The sequence below is a fragment of the Hermetia illucens genome, chromosome 4 (assembly GCF_905115235.1).
Source record: "Hermetia illucens chromosome 4, iHerIll2.2.curated.20191125, whole genome shotgun sequence".
NCBI classification, from domain to species: Eukaryota; Metazoa; Arthropoda; class Insecta; order Diptera; family Stratiomyidae; genus Hermetia; species Hermetia illucens.
The window spans coordinates 104,040,086-104,053,894 of record NC_051852.1 but is presented as its reverse complement, the minus strand read 5'-3'; the positions used below and the strand labels follow the sequence as shown (position 1 = coordinate 104,053,894).

Sequence of the window (13,809 nt, the reverse complement as noted above, 5' to 3'; positions counted from 1 at the left end):
TTACACAATCTGAAGTTCCAATCAGATTGTGCTTAAGTTTCTTTATATTCAAACCTAATGCTGTGCAAGTGAGAAGCCTACAACAGCATGTCAGCACGAATAGAAAACAAACATCCAAAACGACCGCGATTCGAACTCGAGGTAACCTCACCCGTCATTAGCATAATGGATCAAAGGTATTATTGGCTCCCGATTCTCTTTTTGTTTTTGAACAAAAAAATTGGCCAACATTATATCGACTGTAAATGCTATCTACGCCTTATCCTACTCTTTCTGCCTCGTTGCCACTAGGTTAGCGGGCGAAGTTAGCTCCCTTTCTAGACGCCTCTCCGTTATTGCAATTTATCCAGGATCGACCCGATTATGAAGTTCATCGTGTCCGGATAGCTGAGTGGTTAGAGCACAAGGCTGTCGTACGGAAGGTCGCGGTTCAAATCTCGCTGGTGGCAGTGGAATTTGTATCGTGATTTGACGCCGGATACCAGTCGACTCAGCTGTGAATGAGTACCTGAGTCAAATCAGGGTAATAATCTCGGGCGAGCGCAATGGTGACCACATTGTTTCCTACAGTCTACTGTAGTGTACCGTTACGGTCTTGAATGAAGTGCTCTAACACACTTCAAGGCCCTGATCCAATATGGATTGTTGTGCCAACGATTATTATTATTATTATTATCGTATCGCAATCCTCCTAAGATGTTATCATTCTTCACACAAAATTTTCCGAAGATAGGATTTCACCTAAGGGTTTTCTAGTTTTAATCTCAGACGCTGAAAGGATAGGTGGGTTTTCCGGGACCATATCGTAGTTTGGTAAATCAGGATAAGTGTTTAATTTAAATCTGTGCAGCTACTGATGACATCCGTGTCCCGTGAGGCACGGAGCGAAATTATAATTGATCTTCCCGCGCTTTCTCTCCAGCTACTCTCCGGTTTCAGGGATCAACGTATGTGCCCAGCGACTCTTTTTTGAGTGATTCTATTTTTTTTCGTCTCCGATAAAGAAAAAAAAACGTTGATCTTATATATGTTTAAAACTGTCAAGATATCAATCAACATAATTCCCGAGGTGATGGACAACGAACCCTTATAGCTGTTCTTCTGTAGACATGCAGCGCTCTTCAATAAAGTGGTACTGCTTACAGCAAGATGGAGTTCATAGCCAGAATTATAAGTAGCCTAGAAGTAAACCGCGGCTGTCTTACATCGACATCATTCTTGCTGGAGCCATTATCCTGGTGGATGCTTTACCATAAGTATACTCCTCGTGGGGCTCGAAGCTGAGTTTTGAATTTATGATCACTTGCAATCAATTGACGACCGGCTTGAAGAAGTGCCAAGACCACCAATTTTAGTGTAGAACGTCTTTTCTGTTATGGTGTTTCGTGATGAGGACCAGTTCAGTTTTTCCTTTGTAAGTGTCGGTCCAGCACTATCTAACAGCACTGATTGCTTCACATGAGTATAGCTCAGCATCTTCTAGATGTTGTATCGTAGCAAATCCCATCAAAGTGTTTTGTGAAACAAATTTATTAAAATCGGTTTTATGTCTTTCAGTCTGTCCGTCTGTCTGTCCGCCTGTCTATCTGTCTGTTTTTCACACGCACTTTTCCCAGAAACGGCTATACCCATTGTCACGAAATTTGGTGAGAAGTTGGGATCTGTAAACAGACACATATGTATTAAGTGACATATTTCTACTTTGGCTTTAAGGGGGGGGCTCATACATACAAAAGGGGGCTGTACATTTTTTCAATAAATATAGTCATGTGGGGTATCAAATGAAAGGTCTCAATTAGTATCTTTCGAATTGAATCTTGATATTTGTTAGAACGGCCGGCAGTATGGGGGTTGAGAGTGATAATTACTTTAGCGGACTCATTATTAGAAACTAACCAACCGAGATAAATGGGAGTATTAATCTCCGCCAAGGGCTTCTGTATTGGGTTGCAATTGGCTGAATGGGGTTCAGGGCCACTAGCATGCAATATTTGCTGGTCTACTCTTTCCGTGAATTCCATCTTCCGGCAAACCAGTAACCAATTTAATGGCATCAATGGTTGATCTGGCCATACTATTCGATGGAAAGGTCACTGTGGCTCGCAACAACTAGGGGCAGTGTATTCTAGATTATTCGGCCCAACTTTTTCCCATTATATTTAAAAGACATGTCTATAAAGGACATATGGGTGTAAAGGGAGATGGTTCGCATGGAGCTTTACCAGTCTCTGCTGCTTTGTTGATGGAGAGAATGTTCCCTTGGACATGCATGCCTCGAGCAACTGAGTAGACATGTCTGCTTGAGACTACATTCCGTCCTATTGAGTATTCCAGTCCTGGAGCTTTATTGTAGCCTATTATACTGCAGATCTCTAGCAGTTTATCCCTCCAAAAATCCCCGCAAGCGGTCAATGAACTGTTTTGCTGAGGGAATAACCCCTGGAGACTTTGAGCAAGAGAGTAAGGCAAGTGGTCTGTGGAAGGGAACGGGATCTAAGTCGTCCCATAATCATTTTGTAGGCCCCTGAGTAGGGGTGCGTAAAGCAATCTCTCTTGTTCGCTGGATTGCCAGCTGAATGTTTCTACGGGCTTCCTTACGCTCTTTGTAACTTTGACTGTTCCTACCTACCGTTTCTGAGTTACTCGTTTGGCTCTGTCGTAAATCAATCAAAGGTTAGCTAATTCACTACTCCATCATTGGCTCAATGGATGTGCATCTTCTAAGTGTGGAAGTATCAAACACTTTGGTGATGCGTTACGTTATATAAAGAGCTCTATCAGCGGAAGTGCTTGCCTTATTAGATTCTTCTAATCATATCTCCATGAATGCTTAGGATATTTATCACTTCTGGTAATATACCGGTTACCCCGTATCTCCTTTCCTTCCCATGAATTCATTTGGCGTCTCTATTTCATCCCTAGACAATATGTCTCATGTCCGCATATCTTGACCGATTAATGCCGCTGGTACATGCATACTCTCTAAACAGGCTTTTTAGCTTGGATTTTGGATTCGCGCATGCTTTCTCCTTTCCGAACTTTTAGCTCCTTTTTTGGAACGTAAAAGATTCTAACGTTCCGGCCCTATCATTTTCATGCTCTAGATATAATAGATCTCCTCCATAGCTATTTTAAGGCAAACCCAATAAGCAAACACGTGCCCATGCACAGGCTGAAAAGAACTAATGGGAAATCTGGCAACTCCTCGTAGGTTTTCTTTTATATTAAGGAAATTGAAATCTTCTGCCGGCGTGTGATATTTTTATCCATTAAAACCACAGCCGACACTCCTCCGTCCAGGGGAATCAGCGGAAGGTATTACATCACGTGGGGTTTTGCACTCATAACCCCATTTTAATAGTCTCCCCGGCTTTACGCAGTTTACGTTGAATTAATTGAAAATTTTATTTATTAATTTTGCTGCGAATTCGGTATCCGTCGAATTCTAAAACTTATCCAACATGAAAATTAGAAAATCAAATAAGCGGTACATCATACAGACATAGCGTTCTTTGACGACTTCGTTTTCACCATAACCCTCAAAGGAGATTAACGAAAAGAAAATATGGATTTTCATTTCTAACTTAGGTTTAGAATACGAAGGAGGATTTGCATTTCACCAAGTTTGATTGTCCATTTACTTACTATTTTCCAATGATTACAATCTATTTATTCTCTTGAATTCATCAGCAATTAATTACATAATCATTTTATTTGTTTTTAATTGCAGATACCACCCCCTGCTGCAGATGGAACACCTGGTAGTCCACTCAGTGTTCTGGAGGTGTCGGATCCAAAAGTATGTATACTGGTACATCTTATGAGCCCTCTAGAACCAATTGATCCTGTACTGGAATCGCCGCTGGCTCATCCTTTGGTGAAACAAAGGGCAATAGCGGCAGAACTTGTCAATGAAGTGCAGCAAGCCAATACTGCGGTGGGTGGGATGCTATTGGCCAACATGGAAAGAAATTGTGAGTAAGCAAAGAGTATTAAGTTTTTACGTTTATTATATTGCTAAGTAATTGCCTGTAAATATAATTTACATGACGGACTTGTCTCTTATCCCCCTCTTAGGTTCCAATTGGGCAAATTGAATTTGTTTTCAACCAAATTTGTATCATCCCTTCATCTAGAAATCTCTGTGGGGTCCCCAAAGAATGGTTTACCCAGTGTTCGAAGCCTGACTCTAGCCAGAGCTGGGCAATCGCAAAGAAAGTGCATGAGGGTTTTCCTTCCTTCTCCGCAGCTCCGGCAATGGGAATTGTAGGGTATCCCGAGCCTAGCACCACGATCCCCTATGGGCCAGTGCCTCGTGCAGACCGCCGTAATTTTGAATGCATTTACACGCGTCTGGAACAGGAGCTCTCGTGATCGGGCTGTGTTATAAGCGGGCCAAATTCTCCTTGACTTGGCACAGCTTGCAAACCTTCGCCATCTCAGGCCCGCGGCTGCTAGGTAATGCGGGTAGGACTCGGCCCGCGACAGCCGCCAGCAGAACACTGACTGTATTCGCCGAAGGATTTCCAAGAGCAGAGACTTGCCTGGCCAATCCGTCAACCCACTCATTTCCCTCTATGTTCCTATGCCCGGGAACCCAGAGGAGAGTGACCTTGAGCATGCCGCCCAGATGGTTCAGCGCGTCTCTGCACTGCCCCACCAGCCTGAAAGATGTCATCGTTGAGTACAAGGCCTTGATGGCCGCTTGGCTGTCGGTCAGAATGGCTATGTTACGCTTGAGGCTCGGATCTCGCCCCAGCCATCGACAGACTTCCAATATCCCCAGTACTTCCGCCTGGAATATACTGGCGAAACCTGGGAGACCATACGACTTGGATACACTGTGTGTATTCGAGAAAACCCCCGCGCCGACTCCATAGGCCATTTTTGATCCGTCCGTAAAGAATATTGTATCATAGTCTTGCAACACGCCGCCAGTCTTCTACTTTGCCCTGGTTGGAAGTTCCACAGCAAAGTTTCTCGTGAAGTTCAGCTTGCGTGTGGCATAGTCCGTGGGGGATGCTCAGATTTCCTGGGGTATTTCATCAAGGATGTTACTGTGGCCGTAGGACTTCGCTGCCCAGGATCCGGACTCACGTAGTCTGACGGCACTGCACGCTGCAACATATTTACTGTGGAGGTCTAGGGAGAGGAGATGCAGGAGTATATTGAGAGCATCTGCCGAGCAGGACTGCAGAGTCTCAGTAGCACCCTCACAAGCGGTTCTTTGAATCCTATTAAGCTTCGTTCTGTTGTATTTTTTCTTCAAAGCCTGTCACCATACAATAGAGCCGCAAGTTTGGATCGGACACACTACAGCGGTCCAGAGAACCATCCCCGGCCGGAGACCCCATTTCTTTGCAAAGGTTCTCTTGCAGGCATAGAAGGCTATACATGCCTTCTTAACCCTCAGTTCTATGTTCAATCTCCAATTTAGCTTAGGATCCAGGATAATACCCAGATACTTTACATTAGAGGAAAGAACCAATCTTTGTTCATTCAGCCGTGGTAGATGGAATTCAGATATTCTTGTCTTGGTGGTGAACACATCAGTTACGTTTTGGTTGGGTTTATGCTGAGTCCGCATCTTGCGGCCCACAGGTACACCTTTCGCAACGCTCCTTCCATGATGACGCTCATAATGGACAGAAACATCCCTGATACTAATATCACCAAGTAGTCGGGATACGCCACCGTCTTCATCCCGCTGCTATCCAATGTACGTAAAATTTTGTCCATCACTATTAACCAGAGCACCGGTGAGATGGCGCCACCCTGGGGCGTGCCTCTGTTCACAGCTCTGGTCAAGTGGTTGGTGTAATAATGTTTTTCAAGTTGTTCTATTTATCAGGAACAGCAGAAGTCAAACGTTCTTCATGATTACCAAATGGAATACAATTTCGCACATGTTCAGCCGCATTGTGGCTCCCAATTGTTGGTTTACCCTCAAAAATTTATCAGACTTTCCCTATATGAGCGATATATCCTAGCAAGAAGCAGCCAATCAAAATCTGCGTGGAAAGTAATCAAGTTGAGATTTTCGCATTTGTTTTTGCACTGCATATACACCCTGTATATGATTATATATACAAGGTGGCCTCATAAACGTTCACGCCCCTACAGAGGAGATTGCAGAGTCGGAGAAGGATACCTTCTACGAGGCAGTAGAACGAACCCTCGAAGCCTGTCCCAGATATGATATCATATGAATATGAAATCATACTTGGGGATTTTAACAGCCAAGTAGGGAAGGAGCCCGTAGTCAGGCGATACGTTGGCTCCCATAGCTTACACGAAAAAACAAATGAATAACAATACCACCTAGAATCCCCTCTGACAATCAGGTGAGAGTGAACACTGAAGCCATCCACAACACAACCCTCCGCGACACCTATAAGAGGGAAATGGATGCCGAATAACCGCAGTCAACAGAGGACCTGGAGATGAAGCATCAACAAATGATCTTCACAATCACCTGAAGAACGTTATCATGGATACGGCCACAAACATACTTGGCCCCAGCCGAAAAAAAAGGAGTCGAAACGGCTGGTTTGACGATGAATGTAAGCTAACAACGGAACGGAAGAATGCCGCATACCGAGTAATGTTGCATTCTCAAAGAACGCGAGCACGCGCAGAGACTTATCACGAACTCCGTCGAGCGGAGAAGCGACTTCACAGACGGAAAAAGGAAGCCTGGGGGAAGCAACAAGTCTGTGAACTAGAAAAGTACAGGGAGCAACCGCACCAGGCGCGCAAGTTTTACCAACAAGTCAGCAAGATGAAGCCTTATACACCTCGATTCTCATCCTGCCGAGACAAAGAGGGAAATCTGATTTCCGACAGAATGGGCATATTAGAGCGATGGGTTGAGTACTTTGATGAGCTACTTAACAGCCAGAACATCGGCAAGTTGGAGGTGACGCCAACTGAAGACGAAGGACAAATACTGTCACCACCAAGTGTAGAAGAAACAGTCCGTGCAATTCATCGGCTAAAAAATCATAAGTCGCCAGGAGCCGATGGAATTACAGCCGAATTGGTTAAATATGGAGGCGACCAGTTACACCAAGTGGTTCATCAACTTGTGCTCAAGGTATGGGACAGCGAATCAATGCCTGACGATTGGAATGAGGCATTATCTGTCTCATACATAAAAAGGGAGATATCGCACAGTTCAGCAATTATAGAGGTATCACGTTGCTGAGTACCATCTATAAGATATTCTCCACTATCTTGCTAGGCCGGATAGCCCCATACGCCCAGAACATCATTGGCCCATACCAAACAGGCTTCACTCCAGGCAAATCAGCAACAGATCAGATTTTCTCCCTGCGGCAAGCGATGGAAAAACTGCTGGAATATGGACAACAGTTGCACCATCTGTTCATCGACTTTAAAGCCGCCTATGATAGCATAGCCAGGGTAAAACTGTACACGGCCATGAGAGAATTCGGTATGCCGACGAAATTAATAAGACTGACTAGGCTGACCCTGACCAATGTGCGAGTCCAGATAAAAGCAGCAGGATCCCTCTCAAGACCATTCGACATCAACAACGATCTACGACAAGGGGATGCGCTATCATGCGTCCTCTTTAACCTGGCCCTCGAGAAAGTGATCCGGGATGCTGAGGTAAATGCAAGAAGTACGATCCTCTTCAAGTCCACCCAACTACTGACCTATGCTGACGATATCGACATCATGGGAAGAACCACCCGAGACGTACAAACTGCCTTCATCCAGATCGAGCAGGCGGCGATTGGCGCGAGATATTGGGCTGCACATCAATGAAGGCAAGACAAAATATATGGTGGCAGCGTCAGCACCGAAGACGAATCAACCAACAACATCAAATCGCACTGGTCAAACACAAACACGAAGAAGAATAAAGATAGGAGAATACAACTTTGAGACCGTTGACAATTTCTCCTATCTAGGGTCGAAAATCACAACCGATAACAACTACGATGATGAAATCCGCGCACGGTTGTTGTCAGCCAACAGAGCCTATTTCAGCTTACAAAGACTGTTCCGCTCGAAACGTCTCACCATAGGGTCAAAGCTCTTACTGTACAAGACTATGATCTTGCCAGTCCTCATGTATTCCTCGGAAACTTGGGTGCTTAGCAAGAAAAATTGCGAACTCTTGGCCGCGTTCGAGAGAAGAATCCTCTGAAGAATTTTTGGCCCCCTACATGAGGATGGACGATTCCGTAGCCTACACAATGACGAAATCTATGAGCGATACCATGACCGTCCGGTTGTGGATAAAATCCGGCCCAATACGTTACGGTGGGTGGGTCACTTAATCCGTATGGATGAGGATGATCCCACCCGGAAAGTCTACAAGGGAAATATCTATGGTAGAAAAAGAAGATGAGGCAGACCCTGCCTAAGATGGAGCGATGGCGTAGGTCAGGACGCCAGACAGCTTTTAGGGATATCGAACTAGTGGACATCGGCGCAAAACCGGGATGTCTGGAGTTCCTTATTAAGGCAGGCCTAGACCGGATACCGGTTGTTGCGCCGTTGATGATGATGATACAAGGTGGGGCAAAAGGAATTACTCTATTGGAAAACACTATAGCTTTTGCAAATGGCGCCGATTGTTCATCCGGTTTTGACATTTGTGAAGTATACAAACGCATAATATAAATCACAAGCCGTGAATCGGTTTACCTTGCAAGAACGCGTAATAATTGCTTCCATTTGTTTGCACAACAATTCGTAGGTTGTGTTGACTCAGCATGAATTATTATTATTATGAAATATCCTGAAACTGCGGCGTCTATCCACTCGCCTCGAAGAGACTGGGACAACACGAGATTTTTTCAAGGGTGGCCGGAACGTCGACCAGACGACATGCAACGCAACTGGGCATTAGGTGGCGGTCTCTGCGCAGAATTTTGGTGGAAGATTTAAAATCGTTCCCCTACAAAATGCAGACAGTGCATCAGCTATTAGCTGCTGACGGTCAAACGCGTCTAACCTACGCCCGAACTATCCTGAATCTCAACGAAGAGGAGGACGATTTTTCATCGAAAATTGTGATGAGCGGTGAGGCTCATTTCCATCTTAGCGGTTACATGAATAAACAAATCGTTTCTGGGGCACTAAAATCTGTGTTTCACCCACGAAGAGCCATTACACATGCTCAAAGTTACTGCGTGGTGTACTGTTTACGCTGGAACAGTTATCGGGCCATTTTTCTTTGAGAACGCCGCGGGCCAAATGACAACTGTGGACGTCGTTCGCTATAGAGCTATGATTACCGATTTTTTTCTTCCTCAATTGGATGAATTGTGACTGGAGAGTATGGGGCTCCAACAACACGGTGCAACACGCACATTGCTTGAGCCGATATTCTGAAGGAAGCATTTCCGGGTCGCTTAATATCTCTCTGTTAATGACAAATTTATATTTTTCAAGCAAAATAAAGCTACTTTACAAAAACCTGCACATTCCATCGGTTGTTTTTATTAAATTCAAAGTTAAATTCTAAAATTGTATAGGATTATATACAAGGAACCGATGAGGGTTCAATTTCTAGCAAAACTATAGAGTGCGAAAGTACCTTGACGCCTGCGAGAAAGAGCATCTTTCTATACTTCCGCAAGGACTGCTTGCATCCGAAGTTTTCCTGTGGTATTCCTGGTATTTCTATCTCAGGCAGAGAAAGCGAGCAGTGTGCGGACCTTCGGAAGTTTGTTCTCGCAATTTCAATAAAAGTCTTCCCTATGATATGGATATTTGGACAGTAAGTAAGAAAATTTCGAAAGCGATAGGGTGCTTGCCCATAAATTTGTGATAGTTGAATTCATTTATCATTCAATTCTACAACAGAAAATTCAAATTCCTAGCTCACAGAGCTCAGGCCCACAAGCCCCAAAACCCTTGAAAAGAAGAGACCAGTTTGTGATCTTCGCTAGTTTCATAATAACTCTCAAGTCTCATATGCAAACCTTCTAATTCTCTCGACCATACTTTTCTATAGCACTCTGGCCCAATACTACATTAAATTGAACTAAATTCTTTACTATTTCTCTCCGCTAGACTGGTGCTAGGATAAGTCAGTGCTTACGAAGTATCTTTCCTTTTTTACAGCGGATTTCCCATTCATCGCTTACTATATAATCAATACAATGCAGACGGATCCAACTAGCTTCTATTCAGGAATAAGGGTAGCATCTTTATCGAAGTTTGAACCGAGAAATCTAAGGTACGTCAAATAAAGCAAACGTAATAAGCGAGGTTATTGCAACTCGCTTGGCGAATTGAATATCTTGTGTATACTAATTAATATAAATTAGTAACTGATGTTATTATTTATATTATTTATAGATATACTGCAGCGCACACACTAGATATGTACTGCGAGGTAGCATCAATATGTCGTCCTCCTCTTGTTCTAGCTCCCACGGAATCGGGTAGCTTCAAGAAAATGCAAACGCCTACAACCGGATACATAATAAGCGTATACAAGGTATAGTCAACGGAAGTGGTGGTTACCCAAGGGCTACTATTTTATGCAAACATCTATTTCAGGTCTTCGAAGGAGATGATCGGGAGCGTTTCGAAAAGAATTGGCTTTATTGGACAGGCGCCAGAATGCTATATAGGTGAATGAAAACATTTTAATTCCTAGTGAATGGCTTAATTTAAATTATCCTTTTTCAGGTATCTCCCCAGAAAGGCAGGTTTACGTCGCATTGCACTGCATAAGAGTGTCTCGCAGCGTGGAGACAAGATGTATCTGTTAGTATGTGAATGTGCCGATCTTCTCAAGGATATTTCTTGTGCGGCTTTCCTAATTCCCGCTCTGCGAGCGCGACTATGCGGCTACACTGGACTCTATCGGCCTATTCAAGTTTTCTAATTAGCACTCCTGCGAGGACCAGATTCGCATGATTCGATTCTAATTTTACTTTGGTTTTAGCTTGTTATGTTGAAAAAACGGATTATAATGCGATTTAAGTTAAGATGAATTGAAAGTAATATCGATAGCAATAATAGTCTCTGTGAAAGCATCGAAAGTCATATCATCCTTTGTTTTAATGAGGTCAGATTGAATTGTTTGAAAGGACAGTTAGAAGTCAATGAATTCAAAGAAAAAAGAAAGAAAGCAAAGAATATGTTCTTCATCAGAGAACTAGGTGCTAACATAAAAGAAGAATAACAACTCGTCTTGATTAAAAAGGCGCAGTGACATCAGAATAAAAAGTCTTCACTCATTGGCTCATTTCAAATTTAACAGATATGTATAAAAGTCCTTGAGCTGCTATGGAAGAAAATAGCTAGGAACTGGGCCTTCGTGTCTCCAAAGAAAGTTCTTATTTGATTTACACTATCGGACAAAATAAAGCGCAGAATAAAGTAAGAAACATTTTCGCCCGGCAAACACGAAGTCACAAACATATTTTTTGAAAACTAATACTAAACTCTCTTCTTTATTTCACAACAGTATATACAGTGCTGGAAAGGAAAACGTGCTCAGACGTTTTAGTAATGTTTCTCGTTCAAGAACGAATGTATTTTTAATTTTATATATATATTATATTCTTCTTTTTCTTCAGTCTTTGTCCCCTTCACAAGCGGGGCCGGCTAGTCGTGATCGGTTTCGCCATTTGGCTCTAACAAATGCCCGATCTGGATACAATCGCGAGGCCTTTAAATCCTCATCCAGCGTATCAAGCCATCGTTGTTTCGGCCGGCCTTTTGGTCGCTTACCATCGATTTCGACAATCTTAGCAAGTGAATTCTCATTAGCACGAATTACATAACCATACAATGGAAGACGATTGATACAGCCCCATATCGATCGCGGATATCCTCATTTCGAATGTTATCAAAACGTGTCACGTCACTAGTCCAACGCAACATCTTCGCCTCGATTACCGCAAGACGCCGTTCATTGTTTTTTATAGTCGGCCAATATTCATAGCCATGAAGAGCGATAGTACGGACGACATTGCGGTAAATTTTCAATTTGAGACGTTCGTTGATTCGTCGATCACAACGAACACCAGTTGTGGAATGACACTTCATCCAGGTTGCGTTAATGCGTGCAGCAATTTCATAACGTAATTCTCCATTAGCTGATAGCATTGACTCGGATCGGTCGTCAAAAATTCAGTTTTATTCAGATTCAATCTGAGACCGTGTTGCGCGAGGCGATCATTCCATTCTTCGACAGTGTCCATAACAAGAACAAAGAGGAGTCGCGAGAGGGTGCTTCCTTGAAGAACATCAACAGAGACACGAAGCGGTTTTTATATACCTGCCACACTTTGAACTTTACTTTTCGGATCGTGATAGAGCAATTGAACCCAACGCACGAGTTTTTCGGGCACAAAGTGTTTTTGCAGAGCATACCAGATAGGTTCGTGTGGCACACGGTCAAACGCTTTCTCCAGATCCAAAAATGCAATGTAAAGAAGGCGACGTTTCTCACGGTGTTTCTCCGCGTGTATTGCCTCAGCAGTTCCACAGTTTTTGACAAATTCGGCTTGATTCACGGTTATTTCAACGATTTCGCGAATATGGTTGTTAAGAATGCATTCATGGTATGGTAAATCGGGAATCGGATGGTAATTTGAACATTCTGTGGACTATTTTTCTTTTTCCATATTGCCAGCCAAACATGTGAGCGCAATTATGATGATCCGGTTTAATTTTTCTCATGATGCAGTTATCTCAGTGTTTAAGGTCGTAGGTGTAACGACTGCCAAATACTGTAGTTTATTATCTACGCTACTTCATTATTGCGACAAAGTGGGCATTTTTATGCAATAGAATAATCTGCAGCTTTCGGTTCTAATGACGAAGAGTTGGCTAACCGACAAACACGTGAACGTAATTCAATGCCATGTACAAACCCTTGACTTGAATCCCATAGAATATCTCTAGGTAACCGTTAACGAAAAGATTAATTAACGCAATTTCACAAAAACAACTGTACTGCAATGGCTATTTAAGGAGGTGGAAATCTTTAAAAGACCCTGGCCTGGGCATGCCAGAGTGTGGGATTTTTACCCTTAAAACCACCCCCAACTCCTCACCCTCCTCTGCTTTTCGCGCGATCATGGAATTGATCGCATCCCAGTCTTCCTGCCAAGCTACCATTCTCCGGACAAAATTTTCTGGTGATAGCACTTCACCTAGAGTTTCCTCCAGGTTCCTTCTTTCTTCCACGACCCTAGGACATTGGAAGAATACGTGCGCTAGGTCAACTGGGACCCCGTCTTAGTTTGGACAATTAGGTGAGGTGTCCAATTTAAACCTGTACAGGTATTGACAGTGTCCTCCATGGCCGGTGAGAAACTGGGTGAGATTATAACTGATCTCCCCATGCTTTCTCTCCAGCCACTCCCTGATGGAAGGGATCAACCTGTAAGTCCAACGACCCTTTTCTGACTGGTCCCATCGCTGTTGCCATCTGCTTATGGATCTCTCCCTTTCGGTTTTTTTCAACTGCGATAAGGGAGAGATAGACCTGGTGTTATAAATGTTCATTATTTCGGTTGCCAGGATGTCAATCGGCATCATTCCCGAGATGACGAACGCTGCATCGTTTGAGACGGTCCTGAAGGCAGAACACACCCTTAAGGCTGTTCTTCTGTAAACCGTACTCAGTTTATATGCATTGCCTAAACCTTGCAGCTCGTTTCCCCAAACTGGTACTTCATACAGCATGATAGAACTCATCACCCTGGCTATGAGCAGCCTGACGGTTATTAGTGATTGACACCAAATTTGGTAGAAAGGTGGGAACTATGAACGCTCACACATACAGTGAGTTATATTCTT

General features: G+C 43.5%; 1 protein-coding gene across 9 annotated transcripts in view; it reads left to right on the top strand.

Annotated features, from left to right (window-relative positions):
• Nucleotides 1–11,040, top strand: part of LOC119654274 — a 125,640-nt gene extending 114,600 nt beyond the window's left edge. For all 9 annotated transcript variants that reach the window (XM_038059550.1, XM_038059555.1, XM_038059553.1 and 6 more), the window contains 5 exons: nucleotides 3,731–3,974; nucleotides 10,108–10,222; nucleotides 10,345–10,486; nucleotides 10,549–10,622; nucleotides 10,681–11,040. In XM_038059550.1, coding sequence (XP_037915478.1) covers nucleotides 3,731–3,974; nucleotides 10,108–10,222; nucleotides 10,345–10,486; nucleotides 10,549–10,622; nucleotides 10,681–10,879 — 774 coding nt within the window. In that variant the 3' untranslated portion in view covers nucleotides 10,880–11,040. The remainder of the gene's footprint in view (nucleotides 1–3,730; nucleotides 3,975–10,107; nucleotides 10,223–10,344; nucleotides 10,487–10,548; nucleotides 10,623–10,680) is intronic.
• Nucleotides 11,041–13,809: the final 2,769 nt, after the last annotated feature.